This window comes from Setaria viridis, chromosome 5, assembly GCF_005286985.2.
Source record: "Setaria viridis chromosome 5, Setaria_viridis_v4.0, whole genome shotgun sequence".
NCBI classification, from domain to species: Eukaryota; Viridiplantae; Streptophyta; class Magnoliopsida; order Poales; family Poaceae; genus Setaria; species Setaria viridis.
This window is the reverse complement of record NC_048267.2, coordinates 37,747,903-37,775,803: the sequence shown is the minus strand read 5'-3', so window position 1 is coordinate 37,775,803 and position 27,901 is coordinate 37,747,903. Positions and strand designations below refer to the sequence as shown.

Genomic DNA, 27,901 nt, shown 5'->3' with positions numbered 1-27,901 from the left:
GTTATGCTGACAACTGAAAAAAAAAACTGATGCCACTATCAGCTCATACATTTTCAGCAATGGCCATTGACCAATATGTTCTAGGCTTCTGTTAAAAAATAGATAAAAATAGAAAGTCCAATTTCAACTCTAGCGATCTCAAAAAAAAGAAAAAAGAAAAAAAGAAATACTGATGGATACGTCTGTATTGTTATATATCATGCTGCAGATTATGCAACTCTTCAACTTTATGCAATGCTGTTGGGAGTCTAGTGTACCTACTAGCTACCTTATCTTGCTGTTCTGGATGTATGACAACAGTATGTAACACTATCTGAAGCAAAGCTGAACACCATATATGAGTGGAAGAAAGTGCATAGGAATTTCAGGGCGTACCACATCCCTTTTCTTTTAGAGTTGCATAGACAGCTAGGTAGTTAGGTGGGTACATGTAGGTGTTGTTAGTGGAGCAAGTAAACAAAGATGGAGAAAAATAAGGAGGGAGTGGTATTTGGTGATGAAGGCTTTTCGATTAAAGTTTGAACACATGTAGAAATTCTGTCTCGACAGCTGCTAGCCTCGAGAAATTAACTAGCACAAGTGCATATCAACACAATTAGGAACGCACAAAAAGAACTCTTTAAGCAGGCTTTAGAATAAAGATGAAGATACCTTACTCACTTCCCTCTACCAGCCAAGCCTGCTCCATGCCTCCACCAGTCCTCGTAGCCTCCTAGAATCAGTTGGAACCAACCAAACCAATTACAGCAACAGAGCACCCCAAAATCAATCACCATGGAGTCCGTTTATTGAGATTTCCCTTCCCTTTTTATCTGTACAGGCTACGCTGTACACGCAGACCAGCAGCTAAAACAAAACGACCATGCATTCATTAGTTGCTCAGCTCAGTCGCCCATAGGAGGTTTTTTAGATCAATTGGAGGCAAAACAGTACTTGCATTACAACTAGCAGCAGCTACATCTACTCTACTGAGTGAACAGTCAGGGTGACTGCATGAGCATCCATAAGGATTACTTAGTTCCCAGTTCCTACTACTAACCGGAGTACCATACAAATGCCCTAATTATCAATCAACATACTTCATACATCCACAAACTTAGTCAGGCTAAGGCCTGACCGCCTGATTCTCTACCTTTCTAGCTCTCTAGCTGCTACTTCATGTTTCCAAACCATTCCTTCTATGTGCGCACAAAATGCAGAATCCAGACCAGGGCTGCCCATAACCAGTGGAGCGGCTTGATTGACCTCCAAGCATCGCCCGTGTCAACTGCTCCTGGGATGTCCGGGCCAAACTCGGATGGTTCTGAAAAGCCTGTCCCGCTAGCATTCAGCACTGGTGATCCAGAATCGGAACCAGATGATGATGGCAATGGAGTGGTAGTGGTGGCAGGATTGTATCCAACAGTAGAGCTGCAAAGATAGAACATAATATTCACATATCAATGCATCGTTGCCACAGACACATGCAAAGGTTCCATGCTATCACAATGCAGCTATTCAAATTTCACCTTGATAAGGATGGAAAGACACAGCTCCCTGAGCCTACAATGAAGAGATAGCAATAAAATCATTGAGAACACTAAATAGAAAAAAGGAGTACTCCAATATGATTTAGCTGGAACCAAGAGAAGAGGAAGTTATTCCTACTTGGATTAGCAGTGACGAGCATTGCCGTCCCCCCAAAGTCACAGCTTGAAGGTGCAGGATTCCTCTGGTAATAGGAGTTGAAAGCATAGGAGGCATGGGCCTGGAGAGTATTTGGATAGTAGCAGCTCCCTGATGGCTGAATCGCCGAGCAATCTGCTTTCCCAATGCCGCATGCGTAGTCCAGTGCATTCTGGAGTGCAGCTTCGCTTGAGCCAGCAGCCTTGACCACGCACCAGAATTGCTGGCCGGACACAGCTGGAGCTGTGATTATTTGAGCAGGAGGCGGTGTCGGGTTTAGGTTGGTGAATGGTGCCGATGGAGGGAAAGTGGACGGCGTGGTTACAGTGGGATTGGTGACCGGCACAGTCGGTGGGGAGGTGGTCGAAGGCGTTGGCAGTGGATATATGACTGGAACCGGCGGCGCTGTGGAAGGAGGGTTGTCGGTGATAGGTGTGGGCAGAGGGTTCAAGGAAGGGATGGTGATGGTAGGATTTGTGGAAGGCACGGTGATAATCGTGGGCGTTGGGTTCGTGGAGGGGACTGTTGTGATGGGGTTGGTCACCTGGACCGGATTCAGGTCATCATGGACAATGTTTGGTTTACCTGCACAACGCAACGATTGCACTTGAGTTGAATTCAGTCAGCCAAGAATCACTCATGGAGTTCAGTCAACCAAGTATCACTCATGGATATCATCAATCCAGAAATAGCTCAGCCCAGAAATACAGGAAGAGATGGGATGTTCGCCCATTTCTTTTCTTTTCTTTTTCTGAACGTGTATTGCAAGTATTGCCCAGAAATACAGGTACAATTACTGAATTACAGAGACCGTCCTCTCGCAAAAGAAAAAGAAGGTTTAAACAGGAAAACGAGCGACCTCAAACCTAGAACAAGAAGTACACTACACATTCCCAAAACAAGATGGCACTATCATGAAAGGGAAACAGAGGAATCTCCCCAGCAAAATAAATACCACCGAATAAAATGCCTGTGCCTGTAACCAATTAAGATTCGTGCGCAACAGACACCAGACAAGTAGTTAAAATGCCTGGATGGTAAGTGTAGTAATAGCAACACGAAACAAGTATTACGTGGACTGAATAATTAAGATCCGCGCGCGGAGAAATTGGAGCAGATAATCAATTAGCCTACAACCTAGCTAGCTGCACGGTCGATCCAGTTACACAATTCCGTTGCAGACAGGTGGTGGAAGCAGGCATTGAAATCTTCAGAAACAAAGAGGGGTTACCTGCAGCAGCAGCCGTCGTCTCCTCTGCGAAGGGAGAAAGGAGGATGTGGAGAAAGAGCAGCGCCGCCATCGACGCCCTGGCCATACCGCCAGCCCCAGCAAGAAACGCCCTCTTCTTCTCCTTCTGCTCGCCGCCGCCGCCGCGAGTGCTAGAGCAAGCTCGGCCACGAGATGGTCCTTCTCTGCGGGAGGCAGGGAGGGGTGGAGTGGGAGTGTGTCTCAGTCAGTCAGTGGGAGTGCGCCGTCTGTGTCACTGTGTGCCCGCGTGCCGCGTGCGTCTTTTGCACAGCCCGAGGGACCGAGGGATGGCGGAGAGGACGAGAGGTGCTCTCTTTTCCTTTCGCTCCGTTCCGTCAGGAATGGCACCGTCGAGACTTTCGTTCCGTACCGGTATGGTTCCGGTCGTTCCCGTCAAGCGTCAATCCCTGACTCTTGCGGATGCAACGAAAACAAGAAGAGACCGGTTGAGGTTGCAAGCAAGAAATCGATCAAGCAGTAAAAGAGGAGGGGGGGGGGGGGGGGGGGGGGGGGGGAAGGGAAGGAGGGGAAAACTAACCAGAAATGTCAGCTACGGAGCTGCGTACAATAGAACAAGGGACAGCATCACGTAACAGCGTGGCGGTCAGCACTCAGCACTGCCCGTTCAGCCGTTCAGGTGCGAGAGGACAGGGAGTGGCGCGGCCGGAGCACGTTAGCCAGGCAACGGCGCCGGCGCGGCGGCCGCCTCGCTCGCTGGGGCGCCAGGGGGAACGAGTCTCCCCGTGCGGCGTTGGTGCGTGGGCTCCATGGGCCTGCTACGCATTGGGCTGCTAATGGTGTTCATTTCTGAGGCCTCGTTGACGCGCAAAAAAAAAAATGGGAGAATAGAATCGGGCCAAATTACCCGGTGGGCTTTCGCAACAAAACACTCTTCTTATGTTGAGGAAATCAACAAACTCGAGGTGACTTCCTGGATTACATTTCCATTTTTAGACTTTCCCATTCTAGCAACAGTTGCGATGAACACCGATCAAAAAGAAAAGAAAAAGGAAAACAGCTGTGATGAACAGCAGCCGGGAACTAATCGAACCGTGCAGACGGAAATCAGCGGTGCGGCAGCCTTCGTCAAAATACTGAATGCTGAAATGCAGCATCGCGCCAGCGCCGCCGGTCAGAATGCGGCAGTGCGGCACTGTGGCTGGCGCCGGGCGGTGGTCACGACACGACCCCACTACTCGGAAACGGACAAGAGCGGTTGAACGAGGCAGCACGCCGATTGCCCCACGCTATGCTACCATTGCTAGTGCTATGCTGCTATCGATCTAGTCGTCGAGCGAGTGTCCTAGCAATGCCAAAATCCTCTCGCAGAACGGCAGTGCGGCGGATGATGGTGAGATGCTGGAGACAATCGTGTTGGGTGTAACTTGGCGGGTTGTGTGCACGCCGGCATGGACCGAACAAAAAGGGCACGCATGACTACATATGACACACCCTACAACACATAGGTTGGATGGACTTGGACAGCTGCGGTGTACACATATTCAGAGGGTTGAAATCTTGAAACTAAAGTAGGTTTCCATCCCCAACTTTGAAATGTGCAGCGTCTGAACTAGTACGAGAGAGGGGGAAGGGAGTGAGACCTCTTTTCTATTATGCGTAGAAGCTGCGTGACAACTTATGTAGCCCAACCTATGGATTATCGGCGTCATCTTGTAAGGATCGTGGATTCGGACCTCCTGTGGTAGGGTACGATACCCATATGTCAACCAGGCAAACAACATCTGGTGCGCAGGAGGAAGAGGAACAATACATTTTTTCCGAAACCGGAGATGCCTCCATTTTCTAAAAAAAATATCACCATCAAAATGTTTATAAAAGAAAGAAGATTATCGCATTCCCAAATCAAATCGCAAAATTTAATACGCAGGGGAAAAATTCCTTCCACCTGACCATCTCCGATCCCTAGAGATTTGGCACCCCTCCCTCCCTTGAAATATCAAATAACTCTATCAAACATCACTCTCACCTCTTAACTCCCTCTCCTCCCTGCATGCGTGTTCAAACCACGGACCACTCTCCCCTCTCCAAATTATTTCTTGGCACCTCGGATCAGCATATTCCATTCCTCCTCTCCATCGCTCCGTCTCCCCCGCACGCTTTGACCCTCTCCGAGCGCGCGATCGGACACGCGATCCCATTCCCGTTCTCTCATCCCATTCCAGTCCAGCCTCCAGGAAGCCGCGCCGCCAGGCCAAGGAGCAGAGCACGCAACTGCGGAGGAGGCCCTCCCGCCGCTGCCGGGAATGGGACGGCACGGCGACGGCGTGGGCCGGGTCGGCGCCGCCGCGGCGCCCGCCTGGGCCGCCCTCCTCCTGCCGTTGCTGCTGCTTGTGGCCGCCGCCCGAGCCGGCCTGACCAGCGAGTACCGCCGCCACCTCGGCTCCGCCATCGACATGCCGCTCGACGCCGACGTCTTCCGCCCCCCGCCCGGCCAAAATGCGCCCGAGCAGGTACGGACACCGCAGGATAGGATGATCCCGTCACCCGTGTGGCCGTGTGCTACGGTACGGTCATCACGGGTGCTTTTACTTTTACAATTCCGCGGCCCCTCCCGCTGCATGATTCGTATCCGTCGTTCTGGGATGCTGCTGGCGCCCTGTAGCGCACGGTTTTCATGCTGGCCAGTCACCGGAGTCTGGACTCTTGACACCGGAGTGCCATGTTTCCTGTCTGCAGCATCCTTGATTCTTCCAGGAATCTGCACTTTGTTTTGTCACAGTGTGGTTGATTATATTCCGCGGGTGTCGTTAACTCCGACCGACTGCATTTGATATGCTTCTAATTCCTCATTGTTGCTAGTCCGGCGGCATTATATTTTACATGTTCAGCCTTGTGATGTAGCTAGGGTGAGGCGAGAAAATTAATTTCCGGTACACGTGCAGTTGATTACTTTTACTTGTTGCTGAATTTCTATAAACAGATAATGATCAACTTCTGTTTTCTTATCTTCTTACTTGTGCATTTTACAAAGGCTAACTTCTATCCTTCTTTTATCTTCCTTCTAATTCCGTAATTTTTCTTATTCTGTCAACAGAAAATAAATATGTGGGACTAAAGATAAGATGCCAATTTGTCTGTTAGCGTTTGGTTGGCCTTTTCTATGTTTTTGACACATTTTGACTGGCCTACTTGGCTATCACGAATACAAAGTTATAGATTTACAGTGCATCCCATGATTGTAAAGGATCGGTTGCAGACCTTTTGTTTTCAGTCCTTTTTATATACATTTTACGCTTTTCAAGCTACTTTCCACTCTTACTGAATCCGGTAATTCCAGGCCACAAATTAGAGATTCGAGCTCAGTGCTCTTGAGTTACAAATACTACTTCCGTTACAGCCTTTTCGCTAATTTGTTTTGTTTTAGTCGTTCTTAAAGTTATCAGCAACTCTTGTAATGGTCGTCCATCATATATCTGTGTTTGACTGTTTCTTATGGACTGTAGGGTGCCTTTCATGGGCATCTTTGTTCTCACTTTTTTTTGTTCTTAATCTTACTTCACACTCCATAGAATTAAATATTATGATGCCTTTTTCCATGAGATTGATGTTCATTCCTTTTGTGCTATGCTGTTGTGCTCACATACAGTCAGTGGGGTATCTCCACTCTGACGCTGATTGATTTTGTGCTCTGAAAGGTTCACATCACACAAGGCAACCACGATGGCACAGCCATGATAATCTCATGGGTAACAACAAGTGAGCCTGGCTCGAGTACTGTGGTCTACGGGACTTCAGAGGACAACCTCAACTATACTGCAAATGGAAAGAATACTCAGTATACGTTCTACAACTATACCTCAGGATACATTCATCATTGCACAATCAAAAAGTTGGAGGTAACCAACTCATCGAAATTTTAATCAGATATTTGCCTTTTCCCCCTTATATGGAAACCCAGATACTTATCTTTGTTGCAGTTTGACACAAAGTATTACTATGCTGTTGGAATTGGGCAAACAGTGAGGAAGTTTTGGTTCATTACCCCTCCAAAAAGCGGCCCAGATGTTCCATATACATTTGGTCTCGTAGGTACTTCCCAATATTCAGAGGCTATAGCCTTATCGATCATCTCACTAAGCACAGTCTACGCATATCTGCTAGTTTGATGTCAGAACTCAAATCCTCCATATCAGAATGATTGATGTCGCTGAAACTATTTCAAATTTATGCAGGTGATCTGGGCCAGAGCTTTGACTCAAATGTTACGCTTGCTCATTACGAGTCCAATTCAAAAGCGCAGGCAGTGCTATTTGTCGGAGACCTGTCATATGCAGATAACTACCCATATCATGATAATGTGAGGTGGGATACGTGGGCAAGATTTGTAGAGAGGAACGTCGCTTACCAGCCATGGATCTGGACAGCTGGAAATCATGAGATAGATTTTGCTCCTGAACTTGTAAGTAGTCTGTTCACTGGATGCTTTTAACAATTTAAAAACGAGAGACTTCACGACCTATGCTATGTCCATTCAGAAGTTCATTCAGCTGTGCATTTGCAGGGTGAAACAAAGCCATTCAAGCCATACAGCAACAGGTACCCCACACCTTACAAAGCTTCTGGTAGCACGGCACCTTACTGGTATTCCATCAAGAGGGCCTCTGCTTACATTATTGTCTTGGCATCATATTCATCATATGGTACGTGTATGTTCCACTGATGATGTTTTAGTTCTTTGTTGCAAATTACCGAACCGCAATTAAAAGTTACACTATGGTGGTGAGTAGATGTAAAAATGATTCCGCCATATGCTTCATTTGGGTGATTGTGCCAATATGCACATGTGTGCAATTTGCTAGTAGCTACAATAAAATTAGGGCTATTTATCTTTAATTTCAATTTCTCCTTTTCCAGGAAAATACACTCCACAGTACAAGTGGCTTGAAGCTGAGTTTCCCAAGGTCAACAGGAGTGAAACACCCTGGTTGATCGTTCTCATGCACGCTCCATGGTACAATAGCTACAACTATCACTACATGGAAGGTGAAAGCATGAGGGTGATGTATGAGCCGTGGTTCGTCAAGTACAAAGTTGATCTTGTGTTTGCAGGACATGTGCACGCCTATGAGCGGACAGTAAGCAGCTACCCTCAAAATTCTTTTTTCTGGAAATATAACTCTCTCTCAGAGTACTCATTTCTAGCTGTTCTAGAAAACTATGCTAATCACATGAATCTGCTTTTTTCATTTTGTACTCTGCTACAAAGTTATGAGCTTATCTGTATCCAGTAAAAGCTGTTTTCAGTTCCATGGGCATGGCATGGTTTCAGTACTCTGCTTAGAAAATACCACAGTCCTGAGTTTCTGAATTCTTACGTGGAATAATGTTCTCTGATTGCAGCACAGAGTATCAAATGTGGCATACAACGTTGTGAATGGCCTGTGCACTCCAGTTCCTGATCAATCGGCGCCAGTCTACATCACTATTGGCGATGGAGGGAACCAGGAAGGACTCGCCACCAAGTAAGCGACGCTGCACCATTTCTAGTTTCTGAGCTTTGAGAAGATGGTTTACGATATATTCCCTCGTTTCCTGACCGAACAATGCGTTGGCTCTGCTTGCGAAAATTTGCAGCATGTCGGAGCCGCAGCCGAGGTACTCGGCCTTCAGGGAGGCGAGCTTCGGGCACGCCATCCTGGACATCAAGAACCGGACGCACGCGTACTACACCTGGCACCGCAACCAGGACGGCAGCGCGGTGGCCGCCGACGCCATGTGGTTCACCAACCGGTACTGGCAGCCGACGGACGACTCCGCCGACGCCTCCCAGTGAGTGAGGAGGCGAAGGCTGCAGGCCTGCAGCTGCGTCTTCGCCCTTGGTTCCTCACGATCAGTAAGCATCGCCTCGAACACACGGTCGCTCTATAGTAAGCTCTCATCGTTCGCTGCTCGTGCTCCGTTGGAAGAAGAAAGAATGTGTGAAACGTGAACCGGAGTGGCTCTACTCTGATTGTGTACATAAGAAAATTTCACCTGCGGCAGCATGCGCTGCCGATCGCAGTATATGTGAAGACAATGTTGGAATGTGGATTGTGGACATGCGAACTGCCGAGCTGCGTGTACTCGTATTGGGATACTCAATAATGAGACACTGGTTTCGCAGCATTGCAATGCAGCCTCAATCTGAGGATTCGCGGCGTTAGGCGAGCAGCGAGTTCTCTTTCACCAGAGATCCGGCCGATGTCCATGCCGGCAAGCAGCCCTGGAGCGCGCACCCTGCCGCTTGCCCGCTTGGATATGCCGGGCACCTGGGTCGTGCTGCAGAATCGCGTGGCTCTTTTACGCGGGAGGCTCGAGCCGTTGCCGTTCCGCGCGCGGAGTAATCCTGCATCACCCACCGTTCTCGACTCTCGTCCGGCATCCGCACGCCCGTAGCACGCGGCGCGTCTGGCCCCTCGGGGGCCGATGCAACGCGAACACGAAGACGCGTAGCCGCGCGCGCATGGCGCTGGTCGGGTACAGACTGCTACATAGTGCGTCGTCTGTAAATAATATTGCACTGCCGGTCTCTCGCCTTTGCAGATTGGAGAACAGTCTGATAAAGATGAAAGCACCGTACTGGTACTGCTTTTGCTAACACAAAAAGTTGGGAGTTGTGCTACTTAGGGCCCGTTTGGCTCACCAGTATTAAAGTTTAACGCCTGTCACATCGGATGTTTGAATGCTAATTAGAAGTATTAAACATAGGTTAATTACAAAACTAATTGCACAGATGGAGTGTAATTCGCGAGACGAATCTATTAAGCCTAATTAGTACATGATTTGACAATGTGGTGCTGCAGTAACCATTTGCTACTGATGGATTAATTAGGCTTAATAGATTCGTCTCGTGAATTAGCATAGGGTTCTGCAATTAGTTTTATAATTAACTCATATTTAGTTCTTCTAATTAGCATTCGAACATTCGATGTGACACTATTAAAGTTTAACACCTCGTATCCAAACACCCTCTTAACCTCGGATCCACATAGATACAGAGTTGACCATGAGCTAGAGCCAATCAACACCAAGTGATACGGTCCAGCCGTTCAGGTTGCTGAATTGATCATCAATGTATGGCACGCCACTGAATTGCTGATACAGCATGCGCCTGCAAAGTTGCGATGCAGCGTGGCACCATCGGAGTTCAGACCAACTCCGGCGTGCGCACCACCGCAAGCAAGCCTGACACCGGGAAGGTTATCCCTATAATTATTATCCACTCTTTATCCTCCTTAATCCCGTTTATATTCAATAGATAATTAACTTTATACTTATATATACACACATATCCAATTAATTTTTTAATAAGTATCCCGTTTCGTCGGTTTAAGGAGAGGGTATCAGGGCAGGTGTAGAAATAAACAACCCACTTTTTGCCAGCTCACCGCCCGTACGACGCCCGGCCCGAGTGCTCGAGATCCAAGGCCCCGCCCCGACTCGTCTCCGATCTCTCTCCCCGGGGCGCGCGCGAACGACACGCCGCGCGGCCGGCGAGACGGAGGCGATGGCCGCCGCGGACTCCGCCTCCGCTTCCGCCTCCGCTTCCGCCTCCTGCGGCATCGCCACCTCCTCCCCGGAGCGCCCCGCCGCCCCCTCCATGCCGACGGACCCGGACTTCCTCAGCTGCGTCCTCCAGCCCCCGACGCCCTCCTCCTCCCGCCCCGACGCCGACTACGCCGCCCTCCGCCGCCTGCTCCTCCGCCGCAAGCCGCCCTCCGCCCTCCAGCACCGCATGGTACGTAGGCGTCCCCTCCTCCTCTCTGCTCCCCCCCGCGCTTAGATCCCCTCGTTGGCACCGCATTTAGCTATGAGGAATGGATGAACCGAATTCATTGGTGCTCGGGGCGTGCTGGTTGATGCGCGCAGGACTGGCGGTGCAACGGCAAGGGCTACGTCGCCTACCGCAACTTCCTCCTCCGCCGCATCGATGGCGGCAGCGCCCACAGCACGCCCAGCAGCAGGTTGGTGCGCCTTAATTTTCTTTTTCGGTGTCTAGTTACCTGCCCTGCCCTGCCGCTGCCTGTACCTAACAAAATGAGAACAATGTTGCTGTGCTCCTGCCTCCTGAGGCGTGCTCTAATTTCCTTTGTTAGCTTGTGGCCATTCTTGTTCACTAGAAGTGGTATTTTCCTCTCAAGCATAATCATTTGAACATGATGCATGATATGAAAGTTAATTCGGTGGAATCTAACAACGTGGTTATTTTGCAATTGAGCAGTGGAAGGTGGGCTCCTTCTCCTGGCCCTGCACTCTCCGAGGCAGACAGCTGGGGCTCTATCCGGGTTCGTGCCATCTAACATTTTCTCTCTGTTTTTCCTCATACTTCAAGTTTCATATTGTTAGAACCTACACCAAGAGATTGTTGTGCATAGCTTCACGCAAGACATGGCTACACATGCTGCTTTGAATCCTGATATAACATGTTTCATGCAGGACTTGAGAACTAACAGTGGGCTAAGCCGCACTGTAAGTATCAGCTCAAAGCAAAGTGATACGGAGCGCCATGTCAGATTCGCTGAGCCCGCATACTCATTTGTTGGAATGCATTGCATTTTTGACAGCTGCAAAACCTCAGGTTATTTCTTATGGCCATGCTATGCATTTCTCTTCTTTCAGTGATCACCAGATGTTCTTGTCTGATTGATTGGGTAGAGTTCTCATTTAGGACTGTTTTTGCTCTTGGCAGTTACGGTATTGAAATTTGGCCGGGCAAGTTCTGATCTGCTTGCGTATGGTGCGGCAGATGGCAGTCTGACAGTCTGCCAGGTTTCTGAGCCACCATCTGTTCTTCAAAAATTGATAGGACACTCTAAAAATATCACAGGTTAGATTACACATAATTGTTCTAGTATAGCTATTCTCTTGTATTTACCTTTAGTTACCACAGTGAAAGTTAACAAAGGCTTCACATGCACAAATATTTCCCATCCCATTTCAGAAAATCGCTAGTTCAGTGAATGCTGATTTCACACTATTAATAATACCTATATTCCTGAGCATATAAATTGGTATGCAGAAGTATACATATACTAACTGAATTTTGGATTTTGCCATAACTAGGAAAGGTATAACAGATGAAAATATCTACTATATCAACGTGAAATGGATTACACATGATAAATTCAAACTTCAGTTTCGTATCTATTCCTTCATTATGTATCTTGTGTCTCGTGATTTTCAAATTCTGACCACATTACAGATTTTGATTTTTCCTCTAATAACCAGTACATAGCTTCATGCTCCCTGGATAAAACTGTGCGAGTATGGGAAATCTCTAAAGGCACATGCATTAGGGTTGTATATGGAGTTTCTTCCCAGCTCTGCATTTGCTTTCATCCTGTAAGTCCTAACTAGCGCAATGCATAATTGTTTCTATCCCTTGTACTTATTTCACTGGTGCTATCTCCCTATATCTCTGCTGCTAATAGTTCTTTGTGTGGGAATCACCATGAGTTATCTGCTGTATCACATTATGTTTTACCATGTTCTCGACCTCTTTGTTGCAGGTAAACAATAATTTGCTTCTAGTTGGCAATGCAAACAAGGAAATCAATGTAAACATCTTCACCTTTTGCTCCCTAAGTTCAACAATTTATATTCTGTTATTTGCTTTTCGATAGGCCGTGTTGCTTGGTCCTCTAATAGCAGCGGAAAACAAAATATATGTTCTTCCTCTTCCATATTTTTCGCTATAGATGATGTGCCCTACTGTATAATTACTTAGCTAATATCATGTAAAGTTGTATAATTATCAGCGGTTTTCTCTTGCATTCCAGTTATTTTTACCCACCTTATGATCCATTTATCTTTGTAAACTAGGCAATAAATTTTAGCACTGGGAGAGTAATCAGCAAACTTAACTTTGATGATGCGGTTACAGCTTTGGATATTGATCACACTGGGCAGCTTATTTTCGCTGGTGATGCACAGGTATCCAATAATTGAACTTGTCAGCTATTGAGATGATATATGGTGTTCATATTTTTGAAATGGTGCTTGAAACGCGCAGGGTTACATATATACTGTTAGTGTGAACTCACATACAGGGTCACTATCTAGAACTCACAAGAACAAGAGCAGTAGGAGCAAATCTCCTATTTCAACCATCCAGTATCGCACCTTTTCTCTGGTAGCACGTTGCCCTGTACTTCTTTCTTGCGCTCAAGATGGAAACCTATCTTTCTTCAGGTGTGTTAACTTCATATCGTTCCATTATGTGGAAGACTTTACTTTATATAACCATTTGTGTTATTCACATTTCAGCATCGCAACAGATGCTAAGGGATACTTGACTCTCATATGCTCTTTAAAACTGGCCTCGCGGGTGCAGACTATTCGTGCTTCCTTCTGTCCGCTTCTTTCTCTTGAGAAAGGAGAGTTCATAGGTGAGTGGGAATCAAAACTTGCTCTAATGTTTGTAGCTATTCCCTGCTGGTTACCTAAACCTTAAAGCTGTTGGTGACCCAGTGTCTTAGGAGTATGTCTGTATTCTTCCTGCCGCTAGCACTAGAGTGCTGCCACACTTTCCTTTTTTTTTTTACTGAATCGCAGGAGAATTGCTTGTCGTTTATATTAAGAAATAAAAATAGGGTCCAAGTCCAATTACAATGCCGTTGTAACGGGGCTTACAACCTTGTTTGTAGTTCAGCGCTAAGACAATCACTCATCACACTTGATTATAAGTTTTCTGGAACAAATGTTAGTCATTTTTTTTAGAATGTCAGATTGAAGATTGAAAATTGCAGAGAAACATGATGTTTATCTTTTAAGTAATAAAAGTATCTCCTCTTGTGGTTTTGAAAAGATTGTTACTGACACATTTTCTTCTGAACATGAAGTTACTGGTAGCGAAGATGCAAATGTTTACTTCTATGATTTGGCACGACCAAAGAACTCGTGTGTGAATAAACTGCAGGTATGTGCCATGCTTAATATATTTGCCAACATGTTAAGCTTTTATTTTTCCATCATTGAGGCACCAACGAGACCGTTTGTACTCCTGAAGGGACATGGTTCTCCAGTAATTGGAGTTGCCTGGAGCCATGGGGAGAATTTGCTTGCCTCCTCTGATTCAGATGGTACAGTTATTGTATGGAAGCGGGCGAAAAATAATTAGAGAGAGCGGTTCCATGTCACGGAGGATGCTTTTATGCAGCAAACTGTTGATTCTGCTGCATGATTGAATCGAAGGCATTGTTTTCCTTTTTTTTATGTACATTGTACGCCCATCGCATTGTTTGTAACATTACCATGCAAGGCTAGTCAGTGAAGATCGACCGGTCTTGATTGTAATACAGAAGTATAGGTCTCCCCGTAGAGTGTAAAGCATTTCGCACGGTATATCCTGTATCATTTGTTTTAGGACTGTACTTTTGTATCATTCACGATTGTCACCCAAACATGTTTAAACTTGTTCACATGTGCAGTGCATGCAGCATACTTACTGTCCAAACTCCAATCCAAAACTCATGAGTTGGATCTACTAGTTGACTATAGTTTAAGGTTCACAGGATTTTCACTCCGTTCTAAAAAATGAGCGTCAGGCTTGTTCTGGTGGATACAGCGGTGCGAGGAGTCGAGCACATTTATCTGCTTCTGGACAATCGTGCGTTGCAGCAGCTGAGGCACAATTTTATTTCTGATGGTGCGAGTACAATAGGCCACCCCGCAATTGTCTATAACAACAGGCGGATAAATCCCTTAGATAAAAATGTTTTGTAAATGGAACTGGACAATGTTCTTTTACATGATAATAGCCTATTGGTTTTGAGTTTTGACAGCAGTTCAGATCTTATGGAAATCACTAGGTGTACGAATCGTAGCATGACCAATATCACTATGCTCATACTTGCACTGCTGGTCGTGGTCGTATGGATCTGGTCGGCACTATTGCACTTGTCTCTGACCATGAGCTTGCCCGATTCTCTTTGTGATTTCAGCACATCTTTGCGGCTTCATCCGGTTCATGTAATGATATAGTGACGTGGAGTGCTTAGTAAGAAACGCAACGCGATTTCGGTCATCAAAGATTCCCCCGCTCTGACTGAATCCTTGATATAGCTGCTCGTACGCATGCAGCATGATTTATTATTTTTTAACAAAATAGGGCGTTAAGCACTTAAGCTAACACAATCTTTATGGTCTGCGGGCACCAAGGATCATCGTGCGCTACCAGCACTGCAACTTTCACAATACATGCACGCTCGTCGTGACCCGTGAGCACTGCAACTTCCAGTGCAGATAGCACTGCACTCTTCTAGCCTGGATGCTGTGCCGCCTACCTTGGCTTGAGCTCCGAAACCGTCAGGCCGTTCTCCGACACAGGATCGGTCGCGGAACGACGCCCGTAGCGCACTCCCTTTCCACGCGACGAGGCGGCGCTCATGGACCTGGTCCCGGAGCAGAACGCCGGGCGGGAGGGCCTCTGCTGGATGGCCGAGTGGCCGTCCAGCATGAGGACGACGGCCGACGCGTCGGGCCTGGCGCCGGGGTCCTTCTGCACGCACAGGAGCCCGACCTGCGCGCAGGCGAGCGCCTCCGCCCGGGCGTACTGGCCGCCCAGCGACGCGTCCACGATGTCCGCCACCGACCCGCGCCTCCACTTCTCCCACACCTGGGAAGAGCAGGACTGTGTAAAACACGGTAGCCAATACAGAGTTGAGAATTCTGACGAGCCGGGCGGAACTCACGTAGCTCAGCAGATTGTTGCCGCTGCCATCTTCTTCAGCTGATGATGGGCTGGTGTTCCTTCGACCGGTGAGGATCTCGAGGACGATAACCCCGAAGCTGAACATGTCCGATTTGGTCGAGACGTGCCCGTAGTACGCGTACTCGGGCGACAGGTACCCACTGCAGCAAACTGAATTGTAAGACTTGTAGCAGAGCTTTCTCTAGTCTTTACACTACAACTATGGCCTGACTGTCAGGCTGTTAAATTACCACGACACTTACAGGGTTCCGGCTGGTCGCTTCGTCACCTCTCTGGTCTCGTCTCCCCAGAACGCCCTGGCCAGCCCGAAATCGGAGATCTTGGGGCTCAGATCCGAGTCGAGCAGGACGTTGCTGGGCTTGAGGTCCCGGTGGATGATCCGCAGCCGGGACTCCTCGTGGAGGTACAGCAGGCCGCGCGCGATCCCGCGGACGATCGCGTATCTCCTGCCCCAGTCCAGCGCTTCCCGCCGCGGCCTCCCTGCATCTGCGAGATACGCGGACACAGGGAGACACGTCGTGTTGCCAAGTTACAGTGGGGATGCGAACTGGATTACTATTGTGTCCAGGCAGGGAGCTACGTACCGAAAAGGTTGGTGTCCAGGCTCCGGTTCGGCAGGTACTCGTACACGATCAGCTTCTCTGAGTCCTCCAGGCAAACCCCGAGAAGTTGCACGAGGTTCCTGTGCTTCAGCTTGGTGGCCAGGATCAGCTCGTTCTTCAGCTCGTGGAAACCCTGCTTGGAACCTCTCGAGAGCCTTTTTACCGCTATTTCCTGCCCATCCTGAAGTCTGCCCTGCAAGAACATAAGTTGCAAACTCATGATCAGTCATCAGAAGAAGAATCGTGCCCTATCAATGTTTGGATGTGTATTGAGTTTTTCCTTCTCTTTTTGTCTCGGATACCTTGAAAACCTGTCCGAAACCTCCCTCTCCGAGCTTGTTCTCTGCAGCGAAGTTGCCAGTGGCAGCCATCAGTACCGGCAGAGCGAATTTCTCCGGATAAACATAGGTGCAGGTGCTGTCGCTATTGATCCTTCTTCTGTCCCGGAAATACGGAATACCCGGTGATCTTTTGTTCACTTCGATACTCCTCCTCCTTTGCAGGCAAACACATGTGACCACAAAGGCTAGGATAAGTAGCGTTCCAAGGAGAAGGACGCCTGCGAGCACGAAGACATTTGTTGATCTCCCCTTTCCTGCATGGTTTCAGGCGATCGCAGTCAGCAGCAACGGTGCATGCACCAGGAATTCAATCGGACAATCACTGTCAACCCCGGACTGTGCACGGGTCTCGACGGACCGACGCGGTAATGCAAAGAACACTAGAACAGTCAAGAGTCATCACTCAACACGTAGAATATCTTCCAGTGTACTCGTCAGAGTTCACACTCACCGTTTGTTTCATCGGCAGGCGTCGGCGGGGAGATCGCCGGCGGCGGAGGTTCAGCGGGCGAAGGCGGCGGCGCGTCGAGCGCCAGGTCGTAGTACGTGTATATCTGGATCCGCAGGTAGCAGTTGTAGGCCAGCACCACGCCGCCCTGCTGCCCCGAGCAGCACTGCGGCACCGACCGCTGCAGGCACTGGTCGCAGTCCGCCGCCGTGATGTCCCGCATGCACTGCACCAGCCCGTACATGGTCCCGTCGGGCTCGTCGCTCGCGTACTGCGCCTCCCCGGTGGCGAAGAACGGCCTCCCTGCCTCGCCGCCGCCGTCGGACGCGCGCGCCACCAGGCGGCTCATCAGTGCGTTGTATGCCTGCACGTAGGCCCCGGGGTCGGCGACCGTGCGCGTGTCGACGAGGATCCCGGTGAACCCCTCCTCGCGGGCGGTCGATGAGTTGGTGTCGGCGTAGGTGACGTAGGCCTTGTCGAACCACACGGCGGCGCGGCGGCTGGCGGCGCAGCTCCCGCTGAGGTTGCGGACGGCCTCCTGCAGGTCGGCGAGGCACCGGGGCGGCGCGGAGTCGCCGCGGCACAGGCCCCGGACGAAGGCGCGGTCGCGGCCGGCGCCGAGGGAGAGGGACGCGAACCCCGTGGGCGCCGCGGCGCGCGGGAGCGCGCCCAGGAGCGAGAGGAGGTTGGCGCGGAACGGCGCGCCGCCGCTGCCGTTGACGGGCGCCGGTACTGGCGAGGGGGAAGGGGACGGGGATGGAGGCGATGCGCCCCCGTCCCCGCAGTCCAGCCATGTGGGCTTGGCGTCTTGCGAGGTGGCGACGCTTGCCGTGAGGAGGATGAGGAGGAGTCGGAGGAGAGGCGTCGCCGACGGGGACTTGAGCTTCGCGGACGGCATGGCGACGGTGGACGGGTTCAAGTGATGGGCTTCATCACAGCGACCTCGGGGGTTATAGGCCATGGAAGGAACATGGCCGAGGTCGGACCGGAACACTGGAAGTCTGGAACGCGCCGCCGTCGAATACTCGTCACGGCGACCCGGCGTCTGACTTTGTGGGTTTTGCTGGACTTTCTCTGCTGCGCACGCGTGCGGGTTGTCGCACGCTCTGCAGTCGCAGCCTGACAGGAGAACATTCAGGCAGGTGCGGTCTAGCTGTATATTTTGTATACACCAAATGTATAAATATGACTAATTCAATTTAGCTAAATATATAAAATAATTGTGACCTGCATTTTTAATGTGGTGCCTACAAATTTAGTTAAGAGGTTTCTCTAAAATATGGTGGATTTTGAGTTTAGTAAACTTTATATTTACCGAACAATTGTAAATTCTTAAATCAATTTAACCGTCCACAGACGCCATGAGTCCTCCTATTCGATCACGTACGCATCTCTTCTTTTTCTCCAACGTAGTACGACCTCCTGATCCTTGCCTTGAGCGAGCCCGGACAACCACCAACATCCTTTCCTATCCTGCCCTACTCTACACACACAAAATCCTACATCCCAGCCTCTTTATAACCAATCTTAAACCGTCATGTCTCTTGAGGGCCGTCCATCATAAGAGCACCGAAATTGAGATTTATCTCCATTCTCGCTCCCTTAATCTTTATTCTCGCTTTCCTCATCACCTTCTCCCATCCTTTTCTACAGCACTTTGGACAGAGTGCTCTCGCTTCTTTGATATTTATTCGTGTTATATATTTTTTTAAAACGGATGTAATAATATAGCAGATTACTAAACAATAAAAAGGAGCACAGTTGTGTTCTTACTTTTTTTTTCCTTGGACAAAGTTACCTAGTAACCTGGAAAAACGAACGAAGCCAGACAAAAAGGGCAAAAACGTAAATAAAATACGGAGTCAAATCCTCCTTTCGGGAATCCTCGCTCCCCAAGGCCCCAGCAGCGGGCAGCAACAACCTCCGTCTCCCCGTCCTGGCGTCCTCCCTCCCTGCGGCCTCCTCCTCGCATCCGGCGCCCGGCTCTTCTCCTCCGTCATGATGGACCTGGATCCTCGTCTCTACGAGAACGTCGTACGCTCACTCTCCACGCGCCCCCTCTTCCCTCACTTGTGCAATCATTGTGTTCGTTTTCCTTGTCTAGGCAGGCGCTTCCATTGTACGTAGATTCGTTACTTCTTTGCGTTTGAATTCGGTGTTGTTCTGCGTTCATCTATTGGATTCGTCATATGGGAGGGTGGTATGGTGGCTCGGATTATGTTTCGAAGAGAAGATTGCTTGGATTTTGGAGTGTTTCTGTGTTTGGACTGGGGGATGCGCTCGTGTTAGGGTTTGCAAAGGAGACTGGAAATTCTTGGGTAGGTGGCGTCTAGTGAGAAAAGATTGGAACTTGTGGATCGTGTGGTTCTGTAGTGAAAAAAAGTTTGGAACTTTGTCACTGATGTTGGTTGGGATCCAACGGAGTCTTAATGGGCAATTCTGCCTCTTGGCGGGGGACAGCAAGCTCAGTTGTTTTGTAGTGGATAAATATATTGGGAGCAATGCTGCTGGCAACCCGATTGTTGTTTGATTATCGTGTATAGTGCAAATAGTTGAACCACTTTTACATCTGTTGTGTTAATAAAGGAGTGGAGTTGGTAAATAGTTATGCCTTTGTGGTAAAGAAGACGAAAGAACCTAAACGCCAAGGCTGATGAGCCTTATCCTATCTCTGGTATTTCCCCACAATCCATAAATCTATGTGGCATCAAAAGTTGGCCAAACACCTGTGCCACGTCTTGCCTGAATTGTGTTGCTGGCCTGCATCGATCCATTTTACCTGTTTATGGACGTCCTTGCCGTTGTGTATCTCGTCTAGCACCATAAGATGGTTCATACACACTGCCTTTTCCCCAGCTACCACTGCACTGGTTTACATTACCTCAAAGTCACTGCTCACTACCACTTTCCTCCTATGTCACTAGATGTGTGCCTCATATGGGCATATGGCTCCGCCCTTCCTGTTGAGCCAAAGATTTTCTATTTATGGTGTAATCATGCTCTGCGCCAACTTTACCAACAGCTTCATGTTCTACCCTTTGTTGTCATATTGAATTAAGGGGATTACTTACTACTGTCTTTTGTTGGATAAGCGGATTAATACAAACGATATCACCATCTTTGTTAACCTGTAGTATGCTATTGACATTTTTTTCTCGTTACTGCAGTCTGTCAGCGACAACGATGTCCGAAACATTGTGCTATCTTATCTTATGCACAACTGTTTTAAAGAGACGGCAGAGACATTCCTATCCAGCACCGGGTTGAAGTTACCTATTGACTATAGTGTGAATGTGGATAAGCGTAAAGGTATTTATTTGCAGGTTAATGCTGAATCTTTTGTCTACATTATTTAGGAGTGTATGTTATTTGTCATATTGCATGCTGAAGCACTTATGGTATACTTTGATAAATTTACCAGAATATTTCTTTGGCCAAATTGCCCCGATACCACTATTTTGAACTTTGTTTGGAAACATACCATCAATTCCACCTAGATTACTAATTTACCACAACTTAGTTTCCAGTTTTTGCTCCATCCAGCGCTGAGCCACACAATTGATAAGGAACAGCTTAGATCATATCTGGATCCGCTCAACCAATTTGCTCCGTTAATTGGTTCTTCTGGTGTCTTCCTCCCATCTGGCAGCTGGTAAGAACTCCTGGCTGAGCGTAACTCCTCTCCCCTAGGGTTTGCTGCACTTTTTGACTGATGCAGCAGAGGACAACCTCCCGCATCTGAGACCTACGCCTCCAGCTGTGTAAAGGGTTCTCGATGGAAAACAGGCCAGCGGGGCATGGGGACTCCGTGGCAGGAGGAAGAGGTCTGTGCAATGGTGCAGCTGGGGTTAAGTTAAAGCCGTTCGCGACGGTGGATATGCTATGCCTTCGTGTGGCTGTGAAGGAGAGCTTGTCTATCACCTGGATCTTGTACCTCACTTGGATTTGATGGTGCTGCTCTTCCGCCTGACATGGGAGCCCAGCCCAATCTTGCCCAACAACGGGGAACAACCTGCGGGGAAGGGAAGAGAGAAGATAATGTTGGGGAGGACCATGTCTGATCTGAGCCGTTGCATTTGAATCTTATGACATGGTTCTATAACAGAGCAAAGACAGGGAATGAATCTGTGGTAAAATAGTATTCCGGAGCTAGGGGTTGGTATATTTGCAAAATGGTTCATGGGCAGTGCTATACAGGCAATTTGGTCTTCTTTATTTTCCCCGAACACCAAGCTTGTATAAATCGACTGACCAAGGTCAGCCAATCAGAGTACAACGGAAACAAACTTAGAAAGGAAAAGGCAGAACAAGACTAAAACTGAAAAAGGAAACAAAAGGCCAACTTACCTAACTAACCTGTACAGGGAAGGAGGAAAGGAAAGAGAATTACAAAGAATCCAGCCAAGCTAAAATTAGAGCAATAGGATTTGTTGCGCACCAGTGCAAAATGCTAGTTCAGCTCAAAATTTACCAGAGCAATAGGATTTTATTGAATCAATAAAGTGGTGTAAGATTTTGTTTTTTGTTTTTTGTGCTAAGGTGCGTTGGACCTATGGGTTAGGTTGTCCTTTTTTTCTTAGCGAGTAATGGTAACTCATATTATAATATTATTATTGCAAACTTTTCTCAATTTTCCTTCCTGGCCACTTTGAGATTAGCATATAGTTAATTGCTGCTCTTTCTTTGAAGCTTTAACTTTTAATTGTTTGTTCTTTAATGTGAAATATTTGTGATTTAAACAGATATGGTGTTGTGTTTCATTTAATTCATTGTAGGCCACGATAGTATAAAATCACAAAAGTTTCATATTAGAGTATTTCTATTCCCATTTATCTGATGGTTGCACCATTTTGTGTCTAATAGCATTGAATTTTTTTCAGCAATTTTTAATTTTGTGCTAGAAGGGAATGCCCTGAAGGCCATAGAGCTGACAGAAGAACTGGCACCTAACTTGCTGGAGAATGATATGGATCTACATTTTGATCTTTTAAGTCTTCACTTCATCGAGCTAGTTCGTTCCAGAAAATGGTGGGTTTGCAAAATTTAATTAGGAGGGGAAAATATTGTTGCAATTTTTTTTATCAACCTGTCTGTTTTGACTGACAGCACAGAAGCTCTCGAGTTTGGCCAGAAAAAATTGACGTCGTTCGGGAAGGTTCCCAAGTACGTTGAGAAACTAGAGGTACTTTTCCCTTAAACCTACATGTCTCAGGACTGCCAGTAAAAAGCAAATTTTCTTTTAACAAAGCAGACCAAGGGACTGATTATGTGTTTCGGATGTTTTAGAATCATATTAATACCCATCTTTTCATTGTATAGGACTTTATGGCCCTCCTGGCTTATGAAGAACCTGAGAAGTCACCTATGTTTCATCTACTAAGCCCAGAGTATAGGCAGAATGTTGCAGATAGCTTGAATCGGGCTGTCCTTGGTATGTTTAAAGACATCATGGCTAGCTCTTGAAATATTAACCTCATTTCTCGTCTGATTATGATCTTCCTCTGTGATCAATGACAGCACATGCTAATCTGCCAGCATATTCATCACTGGAGAGAGTGGTGCAGCAAGCAACTGTGGTTAGACAATACCTACAGCAGGAAGTTGGCAAGGTAGCATCTCTAAGTACTTGTCGGCCTGTGATTCTTTATCATATCCTTGTTAAAGCTTCATCTTTAGTTTGTGCTCATTGCATAATGTCCCTACTGATGTTATTATGTTCATTTGAGAGGACTGTTTATGCATCTTTTGTTCTCATAAGTTTTTTCTTCTCACCAGTTCACTTGAATTCAGATTTTACTATCACTATTCATCACATCTTGCTGCATACATGACATTTGGAACTCTTTGAGCAGGATTCTTACCCACCATTTTCTTTGAAGGCCTTTCTGAGCAAGTAAAGGCGCAACTGGTCAATTCTTCAGAAAGAGTACCACCTCTCCAGGCCATTGTGATTTTGTGAGGGCCCTACAGATTGCATAGACAATGAAGCACTTATACAATTCACAGAACAGTCTTCTTGACAAATGGTGTGGTACTTTGAATGAGGGATGCTGTATGTGTTCCGTTTCCTTCGTTTACAATCTGTTTCCTGTGTCCCCGCCTTAGACTGTTAGACATAGCGAAAGCATGTACATATGACCCGTTGAGCTATTCTGTGCGTTCGTTCTGGAAGTTCGGTTTGAGCAGGTTTGTTGTGGACTATGGGTGTAATTGGTTGCCTTGCCGCATATTCAGGCAGTGGAGGGGCCAGTGGTAGGCTGAAGCTGAACGGATGCCGAAGGGTTGTTTGGTTGCCTGTGTGAGGACATACATGAAAATAACTGTGCAACGAAAGTAATAAAACTGTGTTAACTTTTTTTTGTAATATAGTGCAATGTATCTTACTGTACATTAGCTGAACTAATCTACTTTGAAATACCATAATAGGACACAGTATGCACCAGACAATCGCTAATGAGTTCTCTAGTAGCGCATGGTTTTTTAGCACCGGCTGGCCTGGCTTAGCAGTGAATTTTAAATTAAATTTGAAGTGATCTGCTAAATTTGAACTAAATACCAGAAAATCATTGACGAATTGTATCTGCCCGAACGGTCCCCAAATCTTGCTGTACTAATTTGCCAGCATTTTCAGTGTAATTAAAAACCCATTCCTCGCCAAGGAATTTTCCCAGAAGAGTAGAAAACAACAGAGCGAAGCGAAAGGAGCGGTGCGGGCTTCTTTAGCTGTGCATCGCGAACGTGAACACCAGGACAGGACTGATGCAAAGTTGGTAGTAAAAGTCAGAGAAAAGTGACATCTGAGAGCGAGCGGCCGCAAACAAATTGCTTCTTACCGGCGTGGCCCTCCCCGTGAGTGAATGAACCGAGAGATTTCGGTGATCACCCAGGTCAGCGAATCGAGTTCTTCTGTAGCTTTCAGGCTTCTTCAACCGTCAGTTTTGCTGCCACTGCCAGCTTGAGAAATTGTGATGCCTGCTCTTTTTTGTCTTCCATTTCACATGTTCCTCTATAAAAAGGCAGGCCGTTGTCTCTAGTCATCCTAGTGAGCTCGTCACCAGGCACTAGCTGGTACAATCTTAATTCTCTCTGTCAGGTGTTGGGGGCTTTGTTTGGACAACGGAACATGGTACTGCCTCCTTCCTGTTTGTTACTGAACTTGATGTATTTCTGTCTAATGTTTGGCTAATTGCTCGTACGCCAAAAGGAACTGAATTATGTACTCTATTTGTCGGATGGAATTATACAGGAGCATGATTTAGCGTTTAGGAGTGGTGTTCTGGAATTCTCTAGGATCAAACTTAGCATGCTCGCTTCTTTATCTCCGAATTAGGATTTCAGTTGCCTGATCTGGCTACACTTTGAGCAACTTGGTTGTTAGAATGACATCTGAAACAGAAATTATCTATCCTAAAATTTTTATTTCGTTCCACCGTACCACATCTGATAGAAAGATTTTATTAGGGTTCAGCTACATACATCGCATCATCTATATCTAATTGCTTAGATGTCTACAGCTTGATTGAAGTTAGTATTGAATTTCCTTTTTGCGCAACACCTGGAGAAGGATCACTGCTTCCTGCAACTCAAGCATCATAAAAGCATTTATATTCTTTCATGAAAAGTTGCTTGGAAAATTATACTACAAAATATACCGATTTGAAAGATCATGGATGTCATAATTACATTATTCTGTTCGTGTATCATGAGTTCAACATTCAGATTTTTGTTCCCTTTATCGTCTGGGACAAAATCTCAACCTGTCGATGTTCAATAGAGCTTCGGAGGCTTAACTGGGAAGAATTCAATGACGGTCGGGCCATGGGGAGGTTTAGGAGGAGACCCTTGGGACGATGGTGTCAACTCTGGGGTACGCCAGATCATCATCACTCATGGTGTGGCCATCGATTCCATACTGATCGAGTATGACCTGAGAGGTGGCGCAGTCTGGTCAGAGAAGCATGGGACTGCGAGTGGAAACTCAAAAACCGATCAGGTTCGTAGTTCTTCAGTCAAGAGTTGAGCAGAATGCTACTCTTAGCACTTAACACTTTGCTTGTTCTGAATTTTTACCCTGTTTCTTTTGAAACGCAGAAAATTTACTAATACAATGCTACTGCAATTCTCCCACTAAAATTGTGCCTTTCCAACAGCTGAAATTTGATTACCCTCAAGAAGTTCTCACATCTATCAGTGGCTACTATGGCGCAGTGGGAACTTCAGTTGTCATAAGGTCGCTAACCTTTAAGAGCAACTGCTCCAAGTATGGGCCTTTTGGCACCGAGCAAGGGACATCCTTCTCACTCCCGGTGTCCAGCAGCAAGATCGTCGGCTTTCATGGGCGATCTGGGTCTTGCCTGCACTCCATAGGCTGCCATCTCAACAAAGAGACTAACACTAAGCTGTCAAAAAATGCGCCATCTGCGCTTCGGAGCATCACAAGATCATATGACAGGAATGGTCACAGGTATGCAGATGGCAGCGCTGGGTACGACATGGTTCTTGCAGTGAAGGACAGAGGTGACAACTACAATGTCCTGACCAGCAGTCTTCCGAAGGAGCAGTATCCTCATCCATCTCAGATGAGCAAGGTATGACCAACTGATCGTTGTTAGAAAAGTTCTTAAATGGCTCCATTTCCCAGGATATTTCTTTTCTAGTTATAAAATTAGCTGCAAAGGACATTCAGATTGTGAATTCTACATTGCAGATGGTATCAATTCCTAGTTTCTATTCGGATAATGGGACCATGACTATAAGCACCCCAGTGAGATTTGGTCCATGGGGTGGAAACAGTGGAACCATATTTGATGATGGAATTTACACTGGTGTCCGACAAATCAACTTGACGCGGGGACTAGGAATATCTTCCATGAAGGTTCTCTACGATCGAAACGGGCAGGCGATATGGGGCGATAAGCGTGGAACAAGTGGGGGATCTAGACCTGAAAAGGTGATGCAATTTCATTATCAGTGTTGTTTTGGTCTAGAAACTACAAACTAATTTTATTAGTTGTATATGACATGAGAATTTTGTTTATCAGGTAGTATTCGATTTCCCGTCAGAGATCTTGACTCATATAACCGGTTACTTTGGCTCGACAATGATCATGGGCCCGACGGTGATCAAATCACTCACATTCCACACGACGAAGAAGAGCCATGGACCATTTGGGGATGAACACGGCACGTTCTTCTCCAGCTGCTTGACCGATGGAAGGATAGTAGGATTCCATGGCAGGGCAGGATGGTATATCGATAGCATTGGCGTTCATGTTCTGGAAGGCAAGGTGTTATCGCAGAAAGTTCACACAGAATTAGCCGACACAAGCCCATCTCGTCAGTCCGATATGCTTGCACTAGCACGGAGGGAAATTGGAGACGAGGTAACCAATTCCTTTGGCTGAATTATGTCTGGAATGATAATGAAAGAAGCGTCAGTACTGATGGAGAACTGTGTTTGAATTACCCCCTTCTTGTAGGTTACATATGGTGTAGTGAAAGAACCAATACCAATAGGGCCGGGACCGTGGGGTGGGGATGGAGGCAAGCCATGGGATGATGGTGTCTACACAGGCGTCAAACAAATCTACATCATGAGAAGTGATTTCATCGGCTCTATTCAGATCGAGTATGACAGGGGTGGACAATCCATCTGGTCTACCAAGCATGGAAATGGTGGCCAGATAACACACAGGGTAAGTTGTGACTACTCAATTACGCTCTCCAAGATCACGAAGCCACAATACTTTTTTTCTTTGCACTGAAAGTTCTTTTTATGTGAAGTGCCATAAAATTATGTATAGTTTCTCACCATCAGAGTGCACATTGTGCAGATCAAGCTTGACTACCCACACGAGGTCCTGACCTGCATCTACGGCTACTACAACACCTGCGTGGAAGAAGGGCCCAGAGTCTTGAGATCGATCACCCTCGTCAGCAGCCGAGGGAAGTACGGCCCGTTCGGCGACGAGATAGGGACCTACTTCACCTCTGCTACGACGGAGGGCAAGGTGGTCGGCTTCCATGGCCGGAGCAGCCTGTACCTGGACGCCATTGGTGTGCACATGCAGCACTGGTTGGGAGACGTGAAAACTACTAGCGCTTCCAATTCCAATTCCAAGTACTACATCTCCAGGTATCTGTTCTGAGCCCGGTTACTCTGAGACCTGGTCTGTGAACCTATTACAGTTTGCACTTTGTTTTCTCTGTTTGCGGCAAGTTCAGTGAGCAGTTCTGATTTCTGAATGACGAGGAGCATGGTCTATTTACAAGTAGCATGTTGGTGTATTCAAAATTTGTGTGATTTGTTTGTCTGATTTGGAGATTGAGCGTTGTCTGAATTGATGTATTTGATCATGATTTGTTAAAAAGATTTGCTCAATGCATCATCTTGCGCACTTGTCACTTGCTCACTTGACATCAAGCGTGCCATCATTCAGTGTCCCGTTCGATGTTCAGACAGATCAGCACGCAACATGAGATGTTTACTATCATAGTCAGAGCTAGTACTATCAATCCTCGTAAACATGCTCCATTAATCTACTTATAAGATCGCCATTTGGTGGTGGCAATCTCCTCCAAGCTCATCGAGGTATTCCATGGCAGACAGCCTGCAAGCATTAAGCAACAACCCCGAAAATTCTATAACCCAACAGTGTGAAACCATTCTCAACGCGAACTGCTCAGTACCATGGATGCCGGTCGACCGGCTGCCTCCCTTCCTCCTCCTCCTTCTCCACCGCCCCAGCGCCCAGCAAATCCGGTCCCCCATTCCAAGGCCATCAGTTCAGGGTCCCAAAGAAGCGGGGTGCTTACGCCGTCGTCTCCTCAAGAGCCGAATGGCGGCGGCGGGAAGGTGAACAGCGCGCGCCCCCTCTCCGGATC

General features: G+C 47.3%; 5 protein-coding genes and 1 pseudogene across 6 annotated transcripts; 4 read left to right on the top strand and 2 right to left on the bottom strand.

Moving 5' to 3' along the window:
* Positions 1–847: 847 nt before the first annotated feature.
* Positions 848–3,320, bottom strand: LOC117856663 (uncharacterized; annotated as a pseudogene).
* Positions 3,321–4,970: 1,650 nt separating this feature from the next.
* On the top strand, positions 4,971–9,040 carry LOC117857401 (purple acid phosphatase 2). Its single transcript, XM_034740049.2, has 8 exons — positions 4,971–5,385; positions 6,571–6,771; positions 6,853–6,964; positions 7,108–7,334; positions 7,437–7,575; positions 7,790–8,010; positions 8,276–8,397; positions 8,510–9,040. Exons 1-8 carry the CDS (start codon positions 5,179–5,181, stop codon positions 8,706–8,708), a joined length of 1,428 nt encoding a protein of 475 aa, XP_034595940.1. The 5' UTR covers positions 4,971–5,178; the 3' UTR covers positions 8,709–9,040.
* A 1,291-nt stretch (positions 9,041–10,331) lies between these two features.
* Positions 10,332–14,334, top strand: LOC117857400 (uncharacterized). The gene is made up of 12 exons (XM_034740048.2): positions 10,332–10,652; positions 10,784–10,878; positions 11,136–11,199; positions 11,351–11,492; positions 11,604–11,741; positions 12,117–12,256; positions 12,424–12,471; positions 12,737–12,847; positions 12,927–13,105; positions 13,181–13,302; positions 13,756–13,832; positions 13,923–14,334. The coding sequence occupies exons 1-12, from the start codon at positions 10,422–10,424 to the stop codon at positions 14,031–14,033; spliced, it is 1,458 nt and encodes a 485-aa protein (XP_034595939.1). The 5' UTR covers positions 10,332–10,421; the 3' UTR covers positions 14,034–14,334.
* Positions 14,335–14,957: 623 nt separating this feature from the next.
* LOC117857399 (cysteine-rich receptor-like protein kinase 34) lies at positions 14,958–18,132 on the bottom strand. The gene is made up of 6 exons (XM_034740047.2): positions 17,021–18,132; positions 16,531–16,823; positions 16,211–16,421; positions 15,869–16,112; positions 15,607–15,766; positions 14,958–15,530 (listed from the first exon to the last, which is right to left on the bottom strand). The coding sequence occupies exons 1-6, from the start codon at positions 17,976–17,978 to the stop codon at positions 15,195–15,197; spliced, it is 2,202 nt and encodes a 733-aa protein (XP_034595938.1). The 5' UTR covers positions 17,979–18,132; the 3' UTR covers positions 14,958–15,194.
* Positions 18,133–18,890: 758 nt separating this feature from the next.
* On the top strand, positions 18,891–23,381 carry LOC117857036 (uncharacterized). Of its 2 annotated transcripts, none has more exons than XM_034739508.2 (7): positions 18,891–19,051; positions 20,185–20,326; positions 21,898–22,045; positions 22,124–22,199; positions 22,337–22,448; positions 22,535–22,626; positions 22,897–23,381. In XM_034739508.2, exons 1-7 carry the CDS (start codon positions 19,016–19,018, stop codon positions 22,912–22,914), a joined length of 624 nt encoding a protein of 207 aa, XP_034595399.1. In that variant the 5' UTR covers positions 18,891–19,015; the 3' UTR covers positions 22,915–23,381. The 2 variants fall into 2 exon arrangements, with proteins under 2 accessions (XP_034595399.1, XP_034595398.1); XM_034739507.2 differs by having other exon boundaries at positions 22,870–23,381.
* Positions 23,382–23,986: 605 nt separating this feature from the next.
* Positions 23,987–27,414, top strand: LOC117857035 (jacalin-related lectin 3). The gene is made up of 7 exons (XM_034739506.2): positions 23,987–24,143; positions 24,792–25,010; positions 25,168–25,605; positions 25,725–25,967; positions 26,059–26,400; positions 26,497–26,712; positions 26,851–27,414. Exons 1-7 carry the CDS (start codon positions 24,141–24,143, stop codon positions 27,163–27,165), a joined length of 1,776 nt encoding a protein of 591 aa, XP_034595397.1. The 5' UTR covers positions 23,987–24,140; the 3' UTR covers positions 27,166–27,414.
* The last annotated feature ends 487 nt before the right edge of the window (positions 27,415–27,901 follow it).

What these genes read in the sequence shown, in the direction of transcription:
- LOC117857401 (XM_034740049.2), top strand. Translation starts at nt 5,179, where the DNA reads ATGGGACGGCACGGCGACGGCGTGGGCCGGGTCGGCGCCGCCGCGGCG. An exon ending in TAGATTTTGCTCCTGAACTT is followed by an intron (nt 7,335 to 7,436) that starts GTAAGTAGTCTG and finishes GTGCATTTGCAG; the next exon opens with GGTGAAACAAAGCCATTCAA. An exon ending in GGCATCATATTCATCATATG is followed by an intron (nt 7,576 to 7,789) that starts GTACGTGTATGT and finishes CTCCTTTTCCAG; the next exon opens with GAAAATACACTCCACAGTAC.
- LOC117857400 (XM_034740048.2), top strand. Translation starts at nt 10,422, where the DNA reads ATGGCCGCCGCGGACTCCGCCTCCGCTTCCGCCTCCGCTTCCGCCTCC. An exon ending in CACAGCACGCCCAGCAGCAG is followed by an intron (nt 10,879 to 11,135) that starts GTTGGTGCGCCT and finishes GCAATTGAGCAG; the next exon opens with TGGAAGGTGGGCTCCTTCTC. An exon ending in TTTTCGCTGGTGATGCACAG is followed by an intron (nt 12,848 to 12,926) that starts GTATCCAATAAT and finishes TGAAACGCGCAG; the next exon opens with GGTTACATATATACTGTTAG.
- LOC117857399 (XM_034740047.2), bottom strand. Translation starts at nt 17,978, where the DNA reads ATGGCCTATAACCCCCGAGGTCGCTGTGATGAAGCCCATCACTTGAAC. An exon ending in CCTGGACACCAACCTTTTCG is followed by an intron (nt 16,113 to 16,210) that starts GTACGTAGCTCC and finishes CGTATCTCGCAG; the next exon opens with ATGCAGGGAGGCCGCGGCGG. An exon ending in GCAACAATCTGCTGAGCTAC is followed by an intron (nt 15,531 to 15,606) that starts GTGAGTTCCGCC and finishes TGCTCTTCCCAG; the next exon opens with GTGTGGGAGAAGTGGAGGCG.
- LOC117857036 (XM_034739507.2), top strand. Translation starts at nt 19,016, where the DNA reads ATGATGGACCTGGATCCTCGTCTCTACGAGAACGTC. An exon ending in CTCGTCTCTACGAGAACGTC is followed by an intron (nt 19,052 to 20,184) that starts GTACGCTCACTC and finishes TCGTTACTGCAG; the next exon opens with TCTGTCAGCGACAACGATGT. An exon ending in TACAGCAGGAAGTTGGCAAG is followed by an intron (nt 22,627 to 22,869) that starts GTAGCATCTCTA and finishes CTCTTTGAGCAG; the next exon opens with GATTCTTACCCACCATTTTC.
- LOC117857035 (XM_034739506.2), top strand. An exon ending in ATCCATCTCAGATGAGCAAG is followed by an intron (nt 25,606 to 25,724) that starts GTATGACCAACT and finishes TCTACATTGCAG; the next exon opens with ATGGTATCAATTCCTAGTTT. An exon ending in GGGGATCTAGACCTGAAAAG is followed by an intron (nt 25,968 to 26,058) that starts GTGATGCAATTT and finishes TTTGTTTATCAG; the next exon opens with GTAGTATTCGATTTCCCGTC.